This window comes from Sardina pilchardus, chromosome 1, assembly GCF_963854185.1.
Source record: "Sardina pilchardus chromosome 1, fSarPil1.1, whole genome shotgun sequence".
NCBI classification, from domain to species: Eukaryota; Metazoa; Chordata; class Actinopteri; order Clupeiformes; family Clupeidae; genus Sardina; species Sardina pilchardus.
The window spans coordinates 1,010,165-1,034,381 of record NC_084994.1 but is presented as its reverse complement, the minus strand read 5'-3'; the positions used below and the strand labels follow the sequence as shown (position 1 = coordinate 1,034,381).

The window sequence follows — 24,217 nt, the reverse complement described above, 5'->3', positions numbered from 1 at the left end:
GTTATTGTATGTCGCTTTGGCGTCTGCATTTAACCATAACCAACTGGAGGCGTGACTAGGCTACTGTACCCAGAGAATCTAATGCGCGTCACGTTCCCTCCCCTAAAACTACAATAGTCGCCTCGATGATCAAGCAGAAAATATTCCTGGTAAGTTAATCAGCATTAGACAGTCAACGGCTTAATCCATTCTTCAATTTGCCTGGTTTCATATAGCACTACAACACAACGGGACAATGTAGCCTCGTGTTTATCTGTCGGTATGGACACGATGGTCCGGATGGGTGAACGGGCTACACTTTTTGTCAGCAGGCTCTGTTGATTCTCGTTTTAATTAAGGATTATCCCGAGAATAACGTAGGCCTGCCGCTTTGTAGGATTCTGTATCGGAGATGAGGCTACGTAGGCTACACGAGCTGTGTGTATCCATAAAGCAATTGGCCGATAGTAGCCTAGTCAACTGCCCGAGTGAAGTTACATATGCGGAAGCCACAATGTTGTTAGGGGGAGGCAACTCCGAACAGCTGAAACGCTTTATGAGAGCAGACCTACACTGTACTGTATATCACCCCGGATAAGTTGGAAATGAGGTCCTATGTCCACAATTGCGAACTATTCCTTTAAGGGCTATTACTATTTTACTATGCAGTGGACAACTGGAGAGGAAAAGCAGTTACAGCAGCATGAACACAAGAATATTTCTTCACAGACACATTATTGTATTCAAATTAGTCAATGAAATGATAGCCACATGTAGCCTATTAATAGGCATTTATAGTTATTATTGTATGCAAATTAGTCAATACAATGATATAGCCTACCCATATGCATTAATATGCATTTATTCGCTAATAAAGTAAAGTAAAAAGTAAAGTAGGCCTAAATTGAATTTACAGAGCACATTTTAAAAAGTTTCCACTGACCAAAGTGCTGTACAGAGAGGATATGGCTAAAAATAGAGAATAAAAGCGAATATGTTCAAATATGCAAATTGTCTCAACTATGCGTGAAAATATCCCAAGCAGAAATGTATTCTTCGCGAAAAAGTAGGCCTACCATAGAATCAATTGAGAATAGTTTGGTAGTTAGGGAGATGGTTTTAATAGCCTGGTTAACTCCAGAGCAAGCTCAATCTTTTGAGATTCATTAAGGAGGTTGTTTTAATAGCCTGGCTAACTCCAGAGCAAGCTCAATCTTTTGAGATTCATTATTAAGGAGAGGTTTTAATAGCCTGGCTAACTCCAGACCAAGCTCAATCTTTTGAGATTCATTATGAAGGAGATGGTTTTAATAGCCTGGCTAACTCCAGACCAAGCTCAATCTCGTGAGATTCATTATTAAGGAATCAGGGGAGTAGAGAGGCGTGATCAATGGGCATAGTTCAAATGACTGTAGGCCTAGGCTACGGTTGGATAGTCCTTCAACCAATCAGACCAAGGATCCGTGTGGATGAGCCAGTTTGTGATTGGTTCCAGCAGAAGCGGACCGTAAGCAGGAGAGATAAATATGCAGGTTTCCAACCTGAGCTGCAGGGCCAAATCCAATCACCAGATCGGGCTGGGTTTACCAGTCGAGGCTTCTAATAGCATATCTCTCTCTCTCTCTCTCTCTCTCTCTCTCTCTCTCTCTCTCTCTCTCTCTCTCTCTCTCTCTCTCTCTCTCTCTCTCTGTGTGTGTATCTGTGTGTGTAAAATACAGCTCCACACTCTCCCGTGCTGAGTTGTGTGTCCAAGAAGAGTGACCAGTCCGTGGATCCACCACTCCTCCACTCTGGAGAAGGAAGTGTTCCTGCTGGTCAGAGGTGAGTATCAGTGTGTGAGATTCTCACAGGAAATACAATCATCAGTACAGACATGTTGAGTTCACTTGGAGCTTGGTATTATAGGTGCTGTACTTTCCATGAAGCTGGTTGAACTTACGAGGTAGTGAATGTTGTAGTACCACCATGTGACCAGTAAGTGGCAGTATAAGACACATACTTCTGATACGTTAGACCGGACCCGCGTCACACAGAGCAGGTTGTTTGCGCCACACCCCTTTTTGGGGGAAAACAAGCCCTCAGAACAAGCCTGAAACAAGCCAAAGTGAACAGGTGTTGTTCACGGTCACTGATCTATAACGAATAACTTATTATTTATAGATCAGTGTTCGCGGTAGACAGACATGCCGAGAAGTTGCTGTGTGGTTGGGTGTACCAACCACAAAGCTAAGAACCCCTAACATTAGGCTACACCAAAAATTAATCAGACCAACGAAAACGGAAATCTAGGCTAACACTTGGCTAACACTAGCAGCTAGGCTATCGGCTATGACAGAAATTGTCATATCTTGGAATTATCTAACGAACATACTTTACATCCAAGCCTGTCAGTCAACTACACAACATTACAATTAAAATAAGAGGCCAAAAATACAGGAAAACAATTTAGTTATTTAACTGGAGATTCAATGAGATACGAGTATGTCCGGGTATGACACTGGCCACTGCTACTGCTAGCAGGCTACTCGGGAGACCGAAGGGACATGTTTTTACTTTGATTGAATTAAGCTTTTGAACGTATTTTTCACGGTCAACGACCGGCAAAGTGGTAATATATTGAGTGGTCCTATTGATTCGTTGTGTTTTCTGTTATCATTTACCCCTACGATTTCGGTACGAATTACTTTTATTGACCCTAATTTGCATTGGAGTTAATGAGAGACGTTGTTTGTATTCCCCCCAGAAGGGGCTAGAACGTTTCTCGCGAGTCAAGTTCCCGGATGTGCCGGTCTAACGTATTATGGTCAGGGCCGGATTAACTAATGGGTTTTCTTATGAAGTAGTGAATGTTGTAGTACCACCATGTTACCAGTAAGTGGCAGTATAAGACACACACATCTGATTATGGTCAGGGCTTGTATGCAAGTGTGCCATGAATGGTTTGATTTGGTGTTAGATCATGTGTTTTGGTCTTCACACACAGATATCAGCAGATCCACAAATCCCACCTACAGAAGAAGTTTCAGTGTCTGATTGAGGGAAGCCAAAACCAGGGAGACACCAGACTCCTCCATGAGATCTACACAGACCTCTACATCACAGAGGGGGGAAGAGGAGAGGTCAATGATGAACATGAGGTCAAACAGATAGAGAGGGCATCCTGGAGAGAAGCAACACGAGATACACCAATCAAATGCAGTGATATCTTTAAACCCTTATCTGGACAAGTCATACCCATCAGAACAGTGCTGACTAAGGGAGTGGCTGGCATTGGGAAAACGGTCTCAGTGCAGAAGTTCAGTCTGGATTGGGCTGAAGGAACAGCCAATCAGGATGTTGACTTAATATTTCCCCTTCCTCTCCGGGACCTGAACCTGATGAAGGAGAAGAAACTCAGTCTGGTGGGTCTTATTCAGCACTTTTTCCCAGAAATCAAAGATCCCAGAGTCTTTACTAGTTCAGAGCACAGAGTCATGTTCATCTTTGATGGCCTGGATGAGTGTCGACTTCCTCTAGATTTCCACTCCAACCCAACCTGTTGTGATGTGACAAAGCCAGCCTCAGTGGACGTGCTGCTGACAAACCTCATCAAGGGGAATCTGCTTCCCTCTTCTCTCCTCTGGATCACCACCCGACCAGCAGCAGCCAATCAGATCCCTCCTGACTGTGTGGACCAGATGACAGAAATAAGGGGATTCAATGACCCACAGAAAGAGGAGTACTTTAGGAAGAGAATTGGTGATGAGAACCTGGTCAGCAAAGCAATCACACACCTGAAGACATCCAGAAGCCTCTACATCATGTACCATATTCCAGTCTTCTGCTGGATTTCAGCCACAGTGGTAGAAAAAAAATCAGACAAAGCAGAAATGCCAAGGACTCTGACTCAAATGTACACACTCTTTCTGGTCATTCAGACAAGCATAGAAAGGGACAAGTTCACAGAGAGAAAAGAGACAGATGAAGAGGTGATTTCCAAACTGGGGAAACTGGCTTTCCAACAGCTGGAGAAGGGCAATCTGATCTTCTGTGAGGAAGACCTGAGAGAGTGTGGCATTGATGTCACAGAAGCATCAGTCTACTCAGAAGTGTGTACTCAGATCTTCAGAGAGGAGGCTGGGCTGTACCAGGGGAAGGTGTTCAGCTTTGTGCATCTGAGCATCCAGGAGTTTCTTGCAGCTCTGTATGTGTTCCTCTGTTTCAGCAACAGACAGAGAAACATGCCTGACCAACATCAAACCTCTCAGCTCTCTGCTCTGTTCAGAGCTGCAACACTTCTTGACCTACACAAGACTGCAGTGGACCTGGCCTTACAGAGTAATAATGGACACCTGCACCTTTTCCTCCGCTTCCTTCTGGGCCTCTCACTAGAGTCCAATCAGAATATCTTAAAGCGCCTACTGCCACAGAGCAGTAGCCAATCATATAGCTCAGAGCAAACAGTCCAGTATGTGAAACAAAATATCAGAGATCAGAGTAGCTCAGACAGAAGGATCAACCTGTTCTACTGTCTGAATGAGCTGAATCACCATGCTGTAGTGGAGAAGAAAAGCAGCTCAGATACTCTGCTTGTACACATGCTCTCACCAGGACAGTGGGAGACTAATACATTTGGATGTAAGATGTCAGAAGAGCAGCTGGCTGAGTTCGACCTGCAGAAGTACATAAAGACACCAGAGGAAGATCAGACTGAACTGCTCAGTCCAGATGAAGTTCTTCAGAAGCTGCTGCCAGTGGTCACATCATCCACATATGCCGGGTAGGTCTCACTGTGCCCATAGGCAACAAGCAGGAAGTAGTGCGTGATATCACTGCGCCCATGGTACGTTTGCAACTTCCCTTGATTATTACGCCAGATGAGAGTGCAGTTCCATGTCAAATCAGCCTATAAAAACGCCAGGTTTCATTTTCAGTTGGTCTTATTGCACTTTCTAACTTGAGAAGATACACATTTTAAATGAGAAAATTACCGGAAATCTTAGTCACTTCTAAACATGATGTTAGCAGGCGAGATGCTAACGGTCTAATCTGATTCAATGATCTAAACTAGGCTGAAGCTAAAAGTTGTATCGCCAGACTCACAGAATGGCTGGATGAATGGGAAAAAGGTAAATATCAATTGTTTTGCTCGAGGGGAGATGGAAAATGAGCTTATTTCCAAAAATGGCTTAAGATGCAGAACCTTTCCGATTTTCTGTTTTTTCAATTATGCAATTTTGTATCAAGCTCAACACATTATGCGAAATAAAAAAAAAAACGACTCCAAAATCTTACTGACATATTTACCTGGCGAACAAAAGACACAATATTAGGAAATTGAAATACCAATTTTCCAATTTTCAGATTTGTACGTTTTGGATAGAAGATTGAACTGATAAGAGTTACATGGACCTAATTCAAATATTCAACCTTAAAATGTGTGTTTACTGTAAATTGGATAAGTGCACATTGTGCAGCAAACAAGTGTGTCTTTTACTCTTACATTGTCTTCCAATGTACTGAAAGAGCACCACATGTGGCGTAAAGTGGTAGTGCAGATCCAGTACAAATTCATTGGATTTATAGACAATATTTTCCAAAAAAACATATCTCAATAAGGAAACTCAGCAATAAGTCCACATTTCTGACAGAGGACCCTCACACACAGAATGATATATGGTGAAATAATAAAAATCCTGTGTGTGTGTGTGTGTGTGTGTGTGTGTGTGTGTGTGTGTGTGTGTGTGTGTGTGTGTGTGTGTGTGTGGGCATGTGGAGGCAGAGTGTGTGTGTGTGGGCGTGTGGAGGAGGCAATTTGTGTGTGTTTGTGTGTGTGGAGTGTGAGTGTGTTTGGTAAGGTGTGTGTGTGGGGGGGGTTCTGTGAGTGTGTGGTGTTGGTGTGTGTTTTGGAGGTAGAGTGTGTATAGTGTGTGGATGTGACTGTGTGTGCGTGTGTGTGTGTGTGTGTGTGTGTATGTGTGTGAGTGAAAGTAGGAGAGAGTAGAGGATTGGTGATTAATATTCAGATGTTTAACTCTGTTTCAGGCTGTATGAGTGTAATCTGAGCGATAAGAGCTGTTCCTATCTGGCCTCTGCACTGAAGACATCACACTCATCAAATCTCAGAGTCCTAGACCTGGGTTACAATAAGCTGCTGGACTCAGGAGTGGAACTTTTATGTTCTGCTCTTTGTCATCACAACTGCAAACTGGAGGAACTAGAGTAAGCATCACTTCATGTAGTGTGTGTGTGTGTGTGTGTGTGTGTGTGTGTGTGTAGTTATAGATGTGTGTCTGGGAGTAATTCTAAAGGACACAGTGTGTGTGTGTGTGTATAGGTGAGTGTAGTTATAGGTGTGTGTCTGAGTAATTCTACAGGACAGTAGAATTGTGTGTGTGTGTGTGTGTGTGTGTGTATTGCGCTATTAGGGAACAGTGTTTGTGCTGCGGCGCTCTTTGTTTGCGCTTCTGTTGTTCCTTCTGCCCCCTACAGGCCGTGCGTCCCCTTGCGCTTCTGTTGCTCCTTCTGCCCCCTACAGGCCGTGCGTCCCGTTGCGCTTCTGTTGCTCCTTCTGCCCCCTACAGGCCGTGCGTCCCGTTGCGCCCCCTACAGTCCCGAGTCCTTTCCGGAAATGTTAATAAAGTGTTGTTAAAGGTATACTATGCAACGTTTTTCAGGTAATCAATTCGTTCCATACTGTTATATATGATTAAATGGCTCTAGTGGTCTGTAGCGGTAAAACCACACTTGCAACTTCAGGAGACACCAGGCACGCACCCATGCTCTACTCCAGGAAGTGTCATGTAAAGTCTCATGAAAAGGCACGGCAGACTGACCGATTGAGGAGTTTTGTCAAATATACACGCTAAAGCTGTAGGGGAAGCTCTGCAGAGAAATATGCAAGCATAAAACAAGCGAAAATGAAAAATGCTAGCTGCAGCAGCGCCATTTCCGGAAAGGTACTGACTCGATTAAATTCATTCTGGACTCTCTATCCGACCACATAAAGACGTGGGGATACTTCGGTTTGGCTTTAGGGATCCTCTACTCACTACCACGTAAGTGTAGTGTTGTTTGGAACAGTAGAAGAGGTATAAAAATAGCGTTTTGTAGCGGCGAAAGGACATGCCTCAGTCACTTCCAGGCTAACGAGTTTTTGCTAAAAACGGTGAACTCGAACTTTCTCAAAATACATCCGAATGACATGATTTTGGTGTCAACTCAACGTATGTACTCCCAATAGTCCGAAAAATTGATCTAAAGGGCATTTCACTCCGGATTATCCCTTTAAGGAAATAATGAGGAAATAGTCAACCTTTAAGGACATACATTTTCTTTGTGAATAATGTATTGTAAATAAATAAATGTTTTCCTTAAAATACAGGGGTCGTATTGGAACGCCTATGTTAACCCTATGTGTTAAAATTCCCATAGAGGCTAGCAGATTTTTTTGTTTTATTTTTGAAATACCAGTTATTTCATGTATCCAGGACACTATGCACCCTGATAAAGTCCCCATCGCCTTTGGAATTAAAATAACCCCACATCAACACATACCCTTCACCATACCAAGAGATTGGCAGGGGGAGCGTGTATATGACTATATAGTGGTGTGTGTGTGTGTGTGTGTGTGTGTGTGTGTGTGTGTGTGTGTGTGTGTGTGTGTGTGTGTGTTTGGAGGGGGAGTGTGTAGCCTATATGACCATGTATGGTGATATGTGTGTGTGCGAGTGAAAGTGAGTGAGAAAGAGTAGAGGATTGGTGATTAATATTCAGATGTTCAACTCTGTTTCAGGCTGAATATGTGTAATCTGAGCGATAAGAGCTGTTCCTATCTGGCCTCTGCACTGAAGACATCACACTCATCAAATCTCAGAGTGCTGCGCCTGGGTTGGAATAAGCTGCTGGACTCAGGAGTGGAACTTTTATGTTCTGCTCTTTGTCATCACAACTGCAAACTGGAGGAACTAGAGTAAGAATCACTTCATGCAGTGAGATTGTGTTTGTGTGTTTTGTGTAGATAGATAGATAGATAGATAGATAGATAGACACATTATTGATCCTCAAGGGGAAATTCAAGGTCCGAGCAGCTTAAGACACCACACACAACAAACACTACAAATGAGTCCAACAGTGCAACAGTGCAAGGTTAAAGACTAGTGTACAAAAGGCTCTGGACTCTTAACTTACTTGGTTCATGTATGCAGTATTCTTAGTTTCAGTTGTAATTCCGGGTCCTTTAATTTGATGTCGAGTAGCGACTACGTCATTACCAATTGACGTTGCAAATGTGAGAACGCACATTGTTCATTCAAGTGATGAATGTTAATATCGCGGTTAATGATATTGTTATCCCACTACGGAATACAGTTTGTGGAGTTGTGCGTTGATGAACAAAGTAAGTGTAATACAACTTGTTAATTAGCAAGCTGTTTCGTTTTGAATGAAGTTTAGTGTTCATACGAACGAGAGAATGAATGTTAGCTATTCACGTTTACCTTGTTGCTAGCCTGTCTTGGGAAGCTAAGATTACCAACGAACTTTGTCTTTGGTTTGCACGGTGGATTTGATTATTATTATGCGTGCAGTTTATTGAGTATGTTTATATTCATGCTAATGTTGTAAGAGTGGTCTATCTGCATTTTACACTTATAAGTATGGGATTGGCTGCCTGTAGCTTATGGTGTATATAGCCTGTTTATACAGTAAGTTACTGGCTTGTTCAGATAGCATTAAGTGAAGCATGTAACATTACTCCAAATAGCATATATTTATTATTTATTTTTCTTTATTTTCAGAACCACACGTACACATGTATGTATTCTGCATTATCTCTGATTTGAATACAAGTGGCATCATTCTTCATCCTGCCTCCGTCTCTGCATTCCTGCACTTCAGTACACATCCCGGCCTTAAGCAGTGTTCTGGCCGACACTCTAGATTGAGTATGGTGAAAACATTACGAATCAGACAATCATACAGTCCTTACAACCTACCTCACCTACATTAATGGTCCTTCGAACCGGACATACATCGCACTCAACCTAGTTCGAGATGGATGTTCAAGATTATGAAGCCTATGGTGCGCGCCCCCGACGCTGCACACGCCCCCCTCCCCGTTATGAAGACTATGAAGTTGATTTCAATGGCCTTGGCTCTCACTGGCGCGGACATGAAAGGGAAGGGATGACTCACTCGGAGGGACTGGCCAAGAAGACCACCCTCACCTCCCTATATTCAATTCCACTAAGCCCACAGCTGAGCAGGGATGCTGTCCTCCATAAACCAAACTCGTGTTACACAGCTAGACGCCTGTTACACAGTGAGGAGGAGCAGCTAGCCCCCCAGCTACATCAAGACGGAGAACAGGAGAGGTTACGTGATCATCTTACTCCTTGTCATGCACCGCATCATACAACTGCCCAAGCCACAGTCTTCAGAACGGAGTTAGAGAAAATCCAGCATGAGAAGCTCCTGCTGCAGCAGTCCTACCAGCGCTTGGCAGCAGACCTTGAAGAATTAAGAGCTACACGCGCTGACTTGCCACTGCGGGCGAACACTGCGTGTGATCAGTCAACAAAAGAGGTGCATGACAATAATTCAGATCCAGCCAGCAATAATAGTGATGATGAGGGAAACGCATGGCTGCCACCACGGTTTGGGAGAGGTGATGATTTATCATCCGCAAGCAATCAACTTGTCCTTGAGAGCATCAACAGGCTAATGAGTGAACTTCAAGTCCTGAAGAATGAGACATTAGCAGCCAAGCGGAAGCAGTCATCACAAGGCCAATCGCTACCAGCAGCCTCAACCCGTGGGCCCTTTATGGCTAACTATAATAAAGGCAACCACACCCCTGCTGTTTCACAGCCACAGCGGCCTGCCTGGTCAGGTTTGGCTCCGCCTCCACCAAAGTTTACCTCCACACCCTATGAGGTGCCTTCAAACCCTCATGCCTTTGGCTCTCGGCCAACCCAACATCCGCCACCTCCTCAGCGCCCCCTCTACAAGTCACCAGTGTACTCGAGGCCATCGTATCAGAGCACCAGCTTGGATACAGCCTACCGTGGCCCCCGTCCTACCATCCCTAACCTCTCTCATCGAGACCCGGGTGAGTTTGCTCATCTCAAGATCGCTCTAGAGAACTTGTTGCCCCTTGACAGCACCGAACTGTTCAAGTACCAAGTCTTAATAGACCACCTAAAGCTGGAGGAGGCCAGAATGATAGCTGATGCCTATATCCACTCCCAGACACCCTTTACAGACACCATGATGGCCCTGAACGAAAGGTTTGGACAGCCACATCAGTTAGCCCTCAAGAGAATCGCCACAGTAATGGACTCACCTGACATCAAACGTGGGGACTTAGCTGCCTTTGATAAATTCTCACTTCAAATTCAGTCATTGGTGGGGATGTTGAAGACGCTGGGCCCTGATGGAGAGGTGGAGCTGCAGTGTGGCTCTCACATCGCCCGTCTACTCAGCAAGTTACCGCCAGAGCAACGAGCTGACTTCCGCAGGTGCATGTTCAGTCAGTCTGAGAACAGATACACGCTTAATCACCTAGCCACCTGGCTGAAGTATGAGTCTTGGTGCCAAGACTTTGACAGCCAGCTATCTTCCAGTGGGGCGAGAGAAAATCAGAACAGCCTAAAGCCTGACACACGCTCTGGAAAACGCTCCGTCACAGTGCTGCATGGATCCGACAACACACCGGAGGCAGTAGAACCTTCAAGTAACTCCCCAACCAAAGTCAAGCCATCGCCCTACTGTGCCTTCTGTGATAACCGAGAGCACCACCTAAGCCAATGTTTGGCCATCAGCAAGCTCAACAAAGACCAGGTAGCTGAGTGGATAAAGGCCAATAAAAGGTGCTGGCGCTGCGCCCGCTCACACCTCGCAGCGCAGTGCAACTTGAAAAAGCTGTGTAACCTGTGCCAAGGTCGTCATCTACAAGTTCTTCACGACGTTAACACTGGGCAACCGAGAGGACCAACACGATCAGTGGAATCTCAGGATGCTGATGTAAACGCAACAGGGGTGTTATACCTCGACCGATCCACAGCAGGCAGTAGGGTCCTGCTAAAAGTTGTCCCTGTTTTCCTCTACTATGGTGACCGCACACTTGATACATATGCGGTGCTAGATGACGGGTCTGAGAGAACGATGTTGCTGCCGACCGCCACTCAGAAGTTAGGTCTCCAAGGCACTCCCGAAACCCTGCCCTTACGCACCATCAGACAGGATGTGCAAACGCTCCGTGGCACCTGTGTATCCTTTGCCATTTCACCCAGGGGTAGGCCAAAGACTCGGTATCACATCACCAATGCGTTCACATCCACTCGCATTGATCTTGCTGATCTCACCTACCCGTTAGAATCACTCCAGAAGAAGTATAATCATCTGTCCGGGTTACCCCTCCAGCCTTTCAAGAAGATTCGACCGCTGCTGCTTATAGGCAGTGACCACCCACACCTCATCACGCCTACTGAGCCTGTACGCCTGGGGCCCCCAGGTGGCCCAGCTGCTATCCACACCAGGTTAGGCTGGACACTACAAGGCCCCTCAAGTGTCATCTGCCATTTGACCAGCCCGCAGCAGTGCTTGGTAACCTCTGTCCCGCCTCAGGTGAGCGAGCTGATGAAACATGTTGAGAAACTCTGGCAGGCTGACATCATACCCCTCAGGAGCAGCAAAGTAGTGACACGCTCAAAGCAAGATAACTTCGCACTCAGCCTGCTAGAAGACAAGACAACCCGGGTGGAGGTGGATGGCATATTGCGCTATGCTACCCCTTTGCTACGCCACAAAGATATGCCATGCCTTCAAGCCAGTTCCGATGCAGTCATGTCTAGTCTGCGTGCAGTAGAGAGAAGACTCCAGAGAGATCCAGAGAAGGCTAAAGTATACCGCGCAGAGATTGAGAAGCTGATTCAGGCTGGGTCTGTCACTAAGTTAGATCCATCAGAGTTGAATAGAGGAGATGAGGCATGGTACATTCCCCACCACCTAGTTAGCCATAATGGCAAACACCGCTTGGTATTCAACTGCTCATACCAGCATCGCGGTCAGAACCTAAATGAGTACCTCCTACCTGGGCCGACCCTGGGAGCATCACTACTGGGTGTCCTCCTCAGATTCCGTGAGCATGAGGTAGCTGTGAGTGGAGACATAAAGAGCATGTTCCACCAAGTTCTCTTACTTCCTGAAGACCGTCCTCTCCTGCGCTTTGTGTGGCGTGATCTGTGCCAAACTGAGCCCGCTGCAGTGTATGAATGGCAGGTACTCCCTTTCGGCACCACGTGTAGCCCATGCTGTGCTACATTCGCCTTACAGCACCACACAAGGGAAAACAGCCAGCCGGAAGATGAAGTGAGAACGTCTGTGGAGAGATGTTTTTATGTCGATAATTGCCTTCAGAGTCTCCCAACCACCACCGCGGCGAGAGGCCTAGTGGACAAGCTAATAGCCCTCCTATCTTCAGCTGGATTTGTGCTCCGTCAGTGGGCCAGCAATGAACCTGATGTCATTAGTCACCTCCCTGAAGATCTCAGGTCCAACAGCGCTGAACTCTGGCTTGCGCAAGACAAGACAGACAGTCCGGAGTCAACACTAGGTCTCAGCTGGCACTTCTCCACCGACATGCTAGGGTACAAATGCCGCCCAGTGCACTATGGCGAACTTACCATGCGTAACATCTACAAAGTGCTTGCCAGCCAATACGACCCCCTAGGCTTTATCCTGCCTTACACCACAAGGGCAAAGATGTTGGTGAGATGCCTGTGGGACAAGCACAGAGGTTGGGACGATCCCCAACTACCACCAGATCTCATTCAGCAGTGGAGAGACTGGGAGGAAGAGCTGCAGTTCCTCCCTCAAGTCCGTCTCCCTAGACCATACTTACCTAAGGATGTGGCTGCCTCAGTGAGCAGAAGAGAGCTTCACATATTTTGTGATGCCTCTGAGCAAGCCTATGGGGCAGTGGCCTACCTCAGAACGGTGGGAAGTGATGGCCAAGTGCAACTGGCATTTGTAATGGCGCGTTCGAGAGTAGCACCAAGACGTCTGAACTCTATGCCTCGGCTGGAGCTGTGTGGCGCTCTTACTGGAGCTCAACTCTCTAAGCTTCTTGAGGATGAGCTTACCTTAGAGATTGAGAAGATAGTCATGTGGACCGACTCTACAACGGTGCTGACGTGGCTGCGATCAGAATCTTGCCGTTTCAAGGTCTTCGTCGGCACTCGCGTAGCGGAGATCCAAGAACTAACCCCGCACCACACATGGCGATACGTTGACTCTGCCCAGAACTCCGCTGACGATATAACTCGTGGCAAAACACTGCAAGAACTGTCAAGACCTAACCGATGGAGTCAAGGGCCCCCCTTTTTGCTCATGGATCCAGATCAGTGGCCCGCAGATCCTACATCGGGAGATCTCCCAGACCCTACTGAGCTGCGTCAGACGACTTTCTGTGGGGTGACCTCGACACCGGACATTCAAGCGGATCTGTACAATTATAACACCTGGAAGGAACTGCTACAGGCCACTGCCCAGGAGCTGCATGGGGCGGCTGCAAAGGATTGCTGCTTGAATGCAGAGGATTATCGCCAGGCCGAGGCACTTCTTCTAAGGAGGGCCCAGCGCGACAGTTTCCCAGATGAATTCCGTCTCCTTAAGACAGGGAAGCCAGTTCAACGCAGCAGCCGGCTTCTAAACTTGTCCCCAGAGCTTGACGAGACTGGAGAGCTCATCAGGGTTGGTGGTCGTCTTCGTCGCTCTGCAGATTTAGCCTACACCAGTCTGCATCCTTTGGTACTAGACCCCTCACATCCAGTAACACGTCTGCTTATACAGGACTTCGACAGCCGACTGAGACACCCAGGTCCCGAACGTGTCTTCGCCGAAATTAGGCGCACCTATTGGATTCTGCGAGGCCGAGAAGCGGTACGTCGCTTCCAAAGATCCTGTACGGAATGTCGTCGTTGGAAAGCGAAGCCTTCCGTACCCAGAATGGCAGACTTACCTGTGGCCCGTCTCCGTCTCTTCAAGCCTGTCTTTCACTCTACGGGTATCGACTGCTTTGGGCCATTTGAAGTCAAGGTGGGAAGGCGCTTAGAGAAGAGGTGGGGAATAATATTTAAATGCCTCACCGTCAGGGCTGTGCACCTAGACGTCTTGACTTCGATCGACGCTGACTCCTTCCTAATGGCCCTCCGTAGGTTTATCTCCAGGAGGGGAACACCTGCTGAGCTTTATTCAGACCAGGGGACCAACTTTAAAGGTGGTGAAAGAGAGTTGCGTGAGGCGTTTGCCGCCATGTCCTCTGAACTTCAGCTGCTCCTGGCTCCGCATAAAATCCAGTTCCACTTCAATCCTCCTGCCGCTCCTCACTTCGGAGGCGTGTGGGAGCGTGAGATCCGATCCGTGAAGACCGCACTGTATACAACAGTTGGTGCTCAGCCCTTACAGGAAGAGGTTCTTCGCACAGTGCTCATCGAAGTGGAAGGGATCCTGAACTCCAAACCATTGGGCTACGTTCCATCCGATGTCAGCGATCCGGACCCCGTGACTCCTAACTGCCTGTTGATGGGGCGGCGGGATGGATCCCTGCCGCAAGTCGTCTACTCCAAGGATGAGCTCCTCAGCCGCCGCCGGTGGAAGCATGCACAAGTGCTTGCCGACCACTTTTGGGCTCGCTTTATTCGACTCTACTTACCTGGATTGCAATCCCGGCAGAAGTGGCAGTCATCTCCAGCTGATGTCACGGAGGGCTCTGTGGCAATGATCGTGGACCCCCAGCTCCCTAGGGCCTTGTGGCCTACTGGGCGCATCGTCAAGGTTCATCCCAGCCTGGATGGTCGCATCCGGTCTGCAGACGTGAAAGTCAAGGATAGAACATACACCCGACCTGTTGCCCGGCTGGTAATCCTTCCTGCTCTTCCGGCTGAAGATGACAGCCAGCCTCCTTGAGAATGCTTAGATTAGTACAGTGTTGCCTTTTGTTTGGTGCAAATGTACCATATACATTTGGGGGCGGCTGTACAAAAGGCTCTGGACTCTTAACTTACTTGGTTCATGTATGCAGTATTCTTAGTTTCAGTTGTAATTCCGGGTCCTTTAATTTGATGTCGAGTAGCGACTACGTCATTACCAATTGACGTTGCAAATGTGAGAACGCACATTGTTCATTCAAGTGATGAATGTTAATATCGCGGTTAATGATATTGTTATCCCACTACGGAATACAGTTTGTGGAGTTGTGCGTTGATGAACAAAGTAAGTGTAATACAACTTGTTAATTAGCAAGCTGTTTCGTTTTGAATGAAGTTTAGTGTTCATACGAACGAGAGAATGAATGTTAGCTATTCACGTTTACCTTGTTGCTAGCCTGTCTTGGGAAGCTAAGATTACCAACGAACTTTGTCTTTGGTTTGCACGGTGGATTTGATTATTATTATGCGTGCAGTTTATTGAGTATGTTTATATTCATGCTAATGTTGTAAGAGTGGTCTATCTGCATTTTACACTTATAAGTATGGGATTGGCTGCCTGTAGCTTATGGTGTATATAGCCTGTTTATACAGTAAGTTACTGGCTTGTTCAGATAGCATTAAGTGAAGCATGTAACATTACTCCAAATAGCATATATTTATTATTTATTTTTCTTTATTTTCAGAACCACACGTACACATGTATGTATTCTGCATTATCTCTGATTTGAATACAAGTGGCATCATTCTTCATCCTGCCTCCGTCTCTGCATTCCTGCACTTCAGTACACATCCCGGCCTTAAGCAGTGTTCTGGCCGACACTCTAGATTGAGTATGGTGAAAACATTACGAATCAGACAATCATACAGTCCTTACAACCTACCTCACCTACAACTAGTGACCAGCAATAAATATGTACGTATGTTCGTATTTAGGTATGGACAATAAAAAATGTAAGCATAGTAATATAACAGTTCTAGTATAAATATATGAACAAATACGAAAAAATTGCATAGTCATATAAGAATAATAGCAGCAGTGCAAGGATAAGTTAGATAGACCACAGCCTCCTCAGGAAGTACAGCCTGCTCTGCCCTTTCTTGTACAGTGCTTCAGTGTTGACTGACCAGTCCAGTTTATTGTCCAGATGTATCCCCAGGTACTTGTATGTGTTCACCACCTCCACATTGACCCCCTCGATGGTGACTGGCAGCAGAGCAGGTTTAGACCTCCTGAAATCCACCACCATCTCCTTGGTCTTGGCCGTGTTGTGTGTGTGTGTGTGTGTGTGTGGGGGGGGGGGGGGGGGGGGGTCTGGAGGGGGAGTGTATGACTATGTATGGTGGTGTGTATGTGTGTGTGTGTGTGTGTGTGAGAAACTGAGTGAGAGAGTGTATAGGATTGGTGATGTTTAACTCTGTTGCAGGCTGGATAACTGTAATCTGACCAATAAGAGCTGTTCCTATCTGGCCTCTGCACTGAAGACATCACACTCATCAAATCTCAGAGTGCTGAACCTGAGTAACAATAAGCTGCTGGACTCAGGAGTGGAACTTTTATGTTCTGCTCTTTGTCACAACTGCAAACTGGAGGAACTACGGTAAGCATCACTTCATGTAGTATATATGTGTGTGTGTGTGTGTGTGTGTGTGTGTGTGTGAGAGAGAGAGAGACAGAGAAAAAAGTGAGTGAGAGAGAGTAGATGATTGGTGGTTAATATTCAGATGTTAAACTCTGTTGCAGGCTGGATAACTGTAATCTGACCAATAAGAGCTGTTCCTATCTGGCCTCTGCACTGAAGACATCACACTCATCAAATCTCAGAGTGCTGAACCTGAGTAACAATAAGCTGCTGGACTCAGGAGTGGAACTTTTATGTTCTGCTCTTTGTCACAACTGCAAACTGGAGGAACTACGGTAAGCATCACTTCATGTAGTATATATGTGTGTGTGTGTGTGTGTGTGTGTGTGAGAGAGAGAGAGACAGAGAAAAAAGTGAGTGAGAGAGAGTAGATGATTGGTGGTTAATATTCAGATGTTAAACTCTGTTGCAGGCTGGATAACTGTAATCTGACCAATAAGAGCTGTTCCTATCTGGCCTCTGCACTGAAGACATCACACTCATCAAATCTCAGAGTGCTGAACCTGAGTGACAATAAGCTGCTGGACTCAGGAGTGGAACTTGTATGTTCTGCTCTTTGTCATCACAACTGCAAACTGGAGAAAGTATGGTAAGCATCACTTTGTGTAGTGAGTTTGTGTGAGGGTGTGTGTGTGTGTGTGTGTGTGTGTGTTGTGGAAGCAGAGTGTGAATATGAATGTGTTTGGTGAGGTGTGTGTGTGTGTGTGTGTGTGTGTGTGTGTGTGTTGTGGAGGCAGAGTGTGAATATGAATGTGTTTGGTGAGGTGTGTGTTTGTGTGTGTGTATGTGTGTGTGTGTGTGTGTGTGTGTGTGTGTGTGTGTGTGTGTGTGTGTGTGTGTGTGTGTGTGTGTGTGTGTTGTGGAAGCAGAGTGTGAATATGAATGTGTTTGGTGAGGTGTGTGTGTGTGTGTGTGTTGTGGAAGTAGAGTGTGAATATGAATGTGTTTGGTGAGGTGTGTGTGTGTGTGTGTGTGTGTGTGTGTGTGTGTGTGTGTGTGTGTGTGTGTGTGTGTTGTGGAAGTAGAGTGTGAATATGAATGTGTTTGGTGAGGTGTGTGTGTGTGTGTGTGTGTGTGTGTGTGTGTGTGTGTGTGTGTGTTGTGGAAGTAGAGTGTGAATATGAATGTGTTTGGTGAGGTGTGTGTGTGTGTGTGTGTGTGTGTGTGTGTTGTGGAAGTAGAGTGTGAATATGAATTTGTTTGGTGAGGTGTGTGTGTGTGTGTGTGTGTGTGTGTGTGTGTGTGTGTTGTGGAAGTAGAGTGTGAATATGAATTTGTTTGGTGAGGTGTGTGTGTGTGTGTGTGTGTGTTGTGGAAGCATGTGTGAATATGAGTGTGTTTGGTGAGGTGTGTGTGTGTGTGTGTTGTGGAAGTACTAGTAGAGTGTGAATATGAATGTGTTTGGTGAGGTGTGTGTGTGTGTGTGTGTGTGTGTGTGTGTGTGTTGTGGAGGCAGAGTGTGAATATGAATGTGTTTGGTGAGGTGTATGTGTGTGTGTGTTTGTGTGTGTGTATGTGTGTGTGTGTGTGTGTGTGTGTGTGTGTGTGTGTGTGTGTGTGTGTGTTGTGGAAGCAGAGTGTGAATATGAATGTGTTTGGTGAGGTGTGTGTGTGTGTGTGTGTGTGTGTGTTGTGGAAGTAGAGTGTGAATATGAATGTGTTTGGTGAGGTGTGTGTGTGTGTGTGTGTGTGTGTGTGTGTGTGTGTGTGTGTTGTGGAAGTAGAGTGTGAATATGAATGTGTTTGGTGAGGTGTGTGTGTGTGTGTGTGTGTGTGTGTGTGTGTGTGTGTGTTGTGGAAGTAGAGTGTGAATATGAATTTGTTTGGTGAGGTGTGTGTGTGTGTGTGTGTGTGTGTGTGTGTGTGTGTTGTGGAAGCAGAGTGTGAATATGAATGTGTTTGGTGAGGTGTGTGTGTGTGTGTGTGTGTGTGTGTGTGTGTGTGTGTGTGTTGTGGAAGTAGAGTGTGAATATGAATTTGTTTGGTGAGGTGTGTGTGTGTGTGTGTGTGTGTGTGTGTGTGTGTGTGTGTGTGTGTGTGTTGTGGAAGCATGTGCGAATATGAATGTGTTTGGTGAGGTGTGTGTGTGTGTGTGTTGTGGAAGTACTAGTAGAGTGTGAATATGAATGTGTTTGGTGAGGTCTGTGTGTGTGTGTGTGTGTGTGTGTGTTACACACACACACACACACACACACACGCACACGCACACGCACACGCACACGCACACACACACACACAGAAGACACATTTTTACTCAACATAGGCTCTTGATTTTTTTCCCCCTTCAGATGAGTAGAAACTCTCAGAAAAAGCAATGAAGAGAAAAGAAATTCCATCAGGGACTGAACAGCAGACCTCACAAGAGTGTGTGTGTGTGTGTTTGTGTGTGCATGTATGTGTGTGCGTGAGTGCGTGCGTGCGTGCGTGCGTGTGTGTGTGTGTGAAAGTGAGTGAGAGAGTAGAGGATTGGTGATTAATATTCAGATGTTTAACTCTGTTTCAGGCTGGTTAAGTGTGATCTGAGTGATAAGAGCTGTTCCTATCTGGCCTCTGCTCTTAAGTCTCCCTCCTCAAATCTCACACTGTTGTACCTGATTAACAATCCCCAGATGAGTGCATCAGCTGTAGAGCCGCTCTGTGCTCTAGTGAAGGACCCACACTGTAAACTGCAGACACTACAGTGAGTAAATATCCTGTATCCTGTAACATGCCTGTCTTTTAGTTTCTGTCCTCTCTCTTCTGTCTGTTTCTCTGTGTTCCTCTGCTTTTACTCCATCCATCCATCCATCTTTCATCCATCCTCCTCTCTCCTTTCCTCTTGTCCTCCATCTCTCTTCTTCAACCTGTCCTCCCTCTCTCTCTCCCTTCATCCCTCTCTCTTTATATCCCTTTCTTCTTCCTCTCCTCTCTTCTCTCCCTTATTCCTGTCCTCCCTCTCTCTCTCTCTCTCTCCCTTCCTCCTGCCCCTCTCTTCCTCTCCCTTTTATCCACCTCTCTTTCCTTTTTCACACCCTCTCTGTAACCCTTTTCAGACTGAGTAACGGTACATTAGCGTTACAGAACTAGCGGGTTCAGGGGGATTTCGCTGTGTGAAAGGAAGACGTGTTTTGGTCCGGGATTGTCTGAAGCCGGGTTCAGAGGCGAGTTTTGGGAGGCGTTGCCTAGCAGCACGTCACACGCAAACAATGACGATTCCAAACCATGCCTCTGACCTCGGAGATAAATCGATAAACCCAACTGTCATGCTAGTGCTACGTGGTTTAGTTTCCAAAAGATGGCGGGCCACTTGTTATGTTAATTGAATGCCAAATGAGCTCCTTTTGTCTGTCAAAGTCATATTTTAGTGTGCTGAGTCCTGAACGACTGCTGACATTTCAGCTAGCTCGTTGGCTAGTTAGCTAGCATTAGGCAAACGTTCCAAAAAGACGTGCTGGCAGACGGTTTTGGTAACATAGCAACAATAAACACTTGACCGAAGCGCCGAGAAAAGGAGGTTCAGACCGCTTTCAGCGTAAAAAAACGTGATTGGTGGACACAGCACCTAAAGCTGTCCTCATCTCTTGTGTTATTCTGACCCACTGTTTCCTGTCTTTTAACCTCCTGCCTTGCCAAATACGTCATCAGTTGACCTGTTCCTTTCACACTGAGCCCGCCTCGGCAATAAGACTACCCCTCGAGACGGGTTCAGTTGCCTCGGCAATAAGACTACCCCTCGAGACGGGTTCATTGCCGGGGCGGGCTGACTCCCCTCCCCGTGTCGGTCAGTGTGAAAGGACCAGCCTTAATGTTAAATTCGGGTAATTTAGCGTTATATTTGTCAGTGTGAAAGGGGCTTGTGTCATCTTTTATCCACCTCTCTTTCCTTTTTCACACCCTCTCTGTATCATCTTTCTTTCTATCTTTTTTCCTTGCTATCTTTACTTTTATCACTCTCAATTGGTAAAGTTGTTTCAAATGTTTCTGCTTTGCTTCATCCCTCTCTCTCTCACTCCCTCTCTCTGTCTCTCTTTTGTCCTGACAGCCTGCTCCATCTTTCTTTAATTTTGTCTTTCTCGCTATACTTTCTTTATCTCTCTTTCTCTCTGAAGTTGGCAGCCTTATTTAAGTGACAGAAATGTGTTGAAGTTCTTTTACTCCTCATATGTGTGTGTGTTTGGTTGTGTCCTTCTGCCTCAGCCCACACCTCTCCCCCCTATTCCGCTTGTCATCCATTTCTTTCTTTCATATTTGTCTTTCTTTCTGTCTGTCATTCTGTTTCTTGGTTGTCATGGACACTGATTGATGATCCTCTTCTCTCCTTTATCCTGCAGTACTGATCATGGAACAGTGAAGTTCAAGTGAAGTGTTGAGCCACGGCCCTGAGCTGGATGGGGTCTGTGGGGCTGGAACTCATGACATGAAGATGTGATCCAACACACACACACACACACACACACACACACACACACACACACACACACACCACCAGACACGCACTTGATTTAACCGTTTTTCTCAGTCGCTTTGGTACATTTCTCAAATCATCCTTGAGATTTGCAAAACAGTAAGTGCATTTCTCAAAACAATTTGTACAAATAGCACAACACCATGGATTACCTGCAAAAGCCAGTTTCTTGCTCAAAATCCTTAGTCCATCTCTCACAACTAAATATCTGAATCAATGAACATGTCAGTGCATCAGAATGACACGTCCTTGTGGCTTAGTCATGTTGTCAGTATAACAGTGTACTCTGGAGGAATGTCTTGATGTAAACTATGGCTAATGTTTTGATGACAAATTGGAGGTTACACCTTAGTGGGAGTTTCATTGCAAGTGACTGGACAAGATTCACATTTACGCTTCAACTGTAATTTGTTGATAAACCATGTCATTGCGATACTGAAAGGAAGATAGCACTGCATAGCACAAAGAATAATATGAAATATATAGAAATGTGACCATAGGACAATCTCCTCAGGGAAAACTGTAGAGATGTGACCATAGGACAATCTCCTTTGGGAAAACTGTAGAGATGTGACCATAGGACAGTCTCCTTAGGGAAAACTGTAGAAATGTGACCGTAGGACAATCTCTTTTGGGAAAACGGTACGTACAGTGCTGTTGGAAGTGACTAGAAAAACTGTAAAATATCAGGCTCTGTACACACACACACACACACACACACACACACACACACACACACACACACACACACAGGCTCTTGATTGTAAAATATCAGGCTCTGTAAAATGTTGTTACAGCCTGCCACCTACTGGCCACCCTGAGTAATTTCTTTTTACTTTACTTACTTTTTGAGGGAGGTCTGGGAAGAAATGGAGATTTACAAATATGACAACCATCAACATATTTAAAGTCATATTGATGTGAATAAAAAGATGCCAATTACAAACCATGATTATCACACATGATTATTACATCACAACACAAACGGTGTTATTTGACTGAGGAGCCCAATGAAGATATCAGAATAACAAACATAGCCCATGGTATATGATTAAGGAGCCCAATTAAGATATCATAATAACAACATAGCCCATGGTATATGAAGGAGCCCAATTAAGATATCAGAATAACAACATAGCCCATGGTATATGATTAAGGAGCCCAATTAAGATATCATAATAACAACATAGCCCATGGTATATGAAGGAGCCCAATTAAGATATCAGAATAACAACATAGCCCATGGTATATGATTAAGGAGCCCAATTAAGATATCAGAATAACAACATAGCCCATGGTATATGATTAAGGAGCCCAATTAAGACATCAGGGGGAATAACAACATAGCCCATAGTATATGATTAAGGAGCCCAATTAAGACATCAGGGGGAATAACAACATAGCCCATAGTATATGATTAAGGAGCCCAATTAAGATATCAGAATAACAACATAGCCCATAGTATATTATTAAGGAGCCCAATTAAGATATCAGGGGGAATAACAACATAGCCCATAGTATATGATGAAGGAGCCCAATTAAGATATCAGGGGGAATAACAACATAGCCCATAGTTACTATGGGCTATGTTGTTATTCCCCCTGATATCTTAATTGGGCTCCTTCATCATATACTATGGCATAGTATATGATGAAGGAGCCCAATTAAGATAGGGGGAATAACAACATAGCCCATGGTATATGATTAAGGAGCCCAATTAAGATATCAGGGGGAATAACAACATAGCCCATGGTATATGATTAAGGAGCCCAATTAAGATATCAGGGGGAATAACAACATAGCCCATAGTATATGATTAAGGAGCCCACATCACAGTATGCGCGTGAGAGACCCTGTATCTCACTCCTTCATGATTATTTAGACAGGGCAGGAGCCAGATGTTGGGATTTGGTCTCACGCTCCTTTAAGTTGTGAGAGGAAGACGTGGTATGAATGTGGCTGAGTGTCTGCACTGCAGTGGTATGGATGCTTGTGTCATTATTGGAACACCCAGTGCCCATTGAATGAAAAAAAATGGATTGTTTAGAGGAGTTAACATGAATATGTCAAGCTATATTAGCCTAACTCTTATTAACTGATCTGCCCCTTGCAGAAATACAGAAAAAAGTAGGCCATGCTGTCACCCTAGACCAGGGGTGGCCAACCAGTCTAGCATGAAGAGCCAAAATAAAACCCCACAAAACTAAAGAGCCGCACAACAAAAAAGGTGTCCATACTAGGCTACAACAGCACAATATTAGGCCTACAGTTATAGCTCCTTTGTTTTTCATTTAAAGCAAGACACTTGGCAGATGCTCAATGATCATTGAAAAATGATCAGTAGCAAGCAACAAAGATCAGACACTCATCAAATTCGCCCTCACTAAATGACTTATTACCATGAGCAATGCTCCAACAACTGATAATTCAATGTGACCGTCAAGTGTTCAGTTAACTTTTAAAAAGAAAATAAACAAAAAGAAAACAAGTGACTGACGTCTATAGCCATTACCTTGTAGCCTACTTGCAAAAGTATGTAGGAAATGTTCAGGTTTGAAGCTTTATGAATCAGTGGCATACCAAGTACCAAACTAATGTGTAGGCTAGAAACATATAACCTCCACAAATGAGGTTATGTTTTCATCGGGGTTTGTCAGTAAAGGTAGCCAAAGCTATATGACATTATTATTTGTTTGTAACTTCGTCTGATTTTATCATACGAAATGATCGATGCATTTGGTATCAATGCAAAGCTCTGCTTCTCCTCTTTCATTTGATATGCGTGTCATGTCTGTGCGATGCGTGGTCCGCGAGTAATTTAAGCGAGAGTTCTGGATGCGCCGGTGAACGCAGAGCAATATAGACTGTAAATATGATATACTTTGATTTAACTTCATCATTTTATTTTATTTTCATACTTGATCGTACAGACAAGTTTCTAGTATCGTTGGAAAGCCCCGGTTCTGCTCTTTCCTGCAATATAAGTCTCATCTCGCTGTGACTAATAATAGCGGAGCAATGTAACATAGAAAATGTGTGCGTTTTTTTACGCACTTTGCGTCCCGTCGGGCTCAGGGTTAAGCAAGATGTTAAGCGGAGGCGCGAGATGTTAAGCAGGATGCGCGAGGCGGAGGTTTGCGATCTCGGAGTGCTTTTGTTTTGATTATTTTGACACATTAACC

The 24,217-nt window shown here is 45.2% G+C and overlaps 1 protein-coding gene across 1 annotated transcript; it reads left to right on the top strand.

Annotated features, from left to right (window-relative positions):
• The first annotated feature begins 130 nt into the window (after positions 1-130).
• Positions 131-21,961, top strand: LOC134080466 (NACHT, LRR and PYD domains-containing protein 12-like). Its single transcript, XM_062536927.1, has 10 exons — positions 131-149; positions 1,698-1,800; positions 2,963-4,738; positions 6,004-6,180; positions 7,754-7,930; positions 16,376-16,549; positions 16,693-16,866; positions 17,004-17,180; positions 19,095-19,271; positions 20,902-21,961. Exons 3-10 carry the CDS (start codon positions 3,357-3,359, stop codon positions 20,930-20,932), a joined length of 2,469 nt encoding a protein of 822 aa, XP_062392911.1. The 5' UTR covers positions 131-149; positions 1,698-1,800; positions 2,963-3,356; the 3' UTR covers positions 20,933-21,961.
• Positions 21,962-24,217: the final 2,256 nt, after the last annotated feature.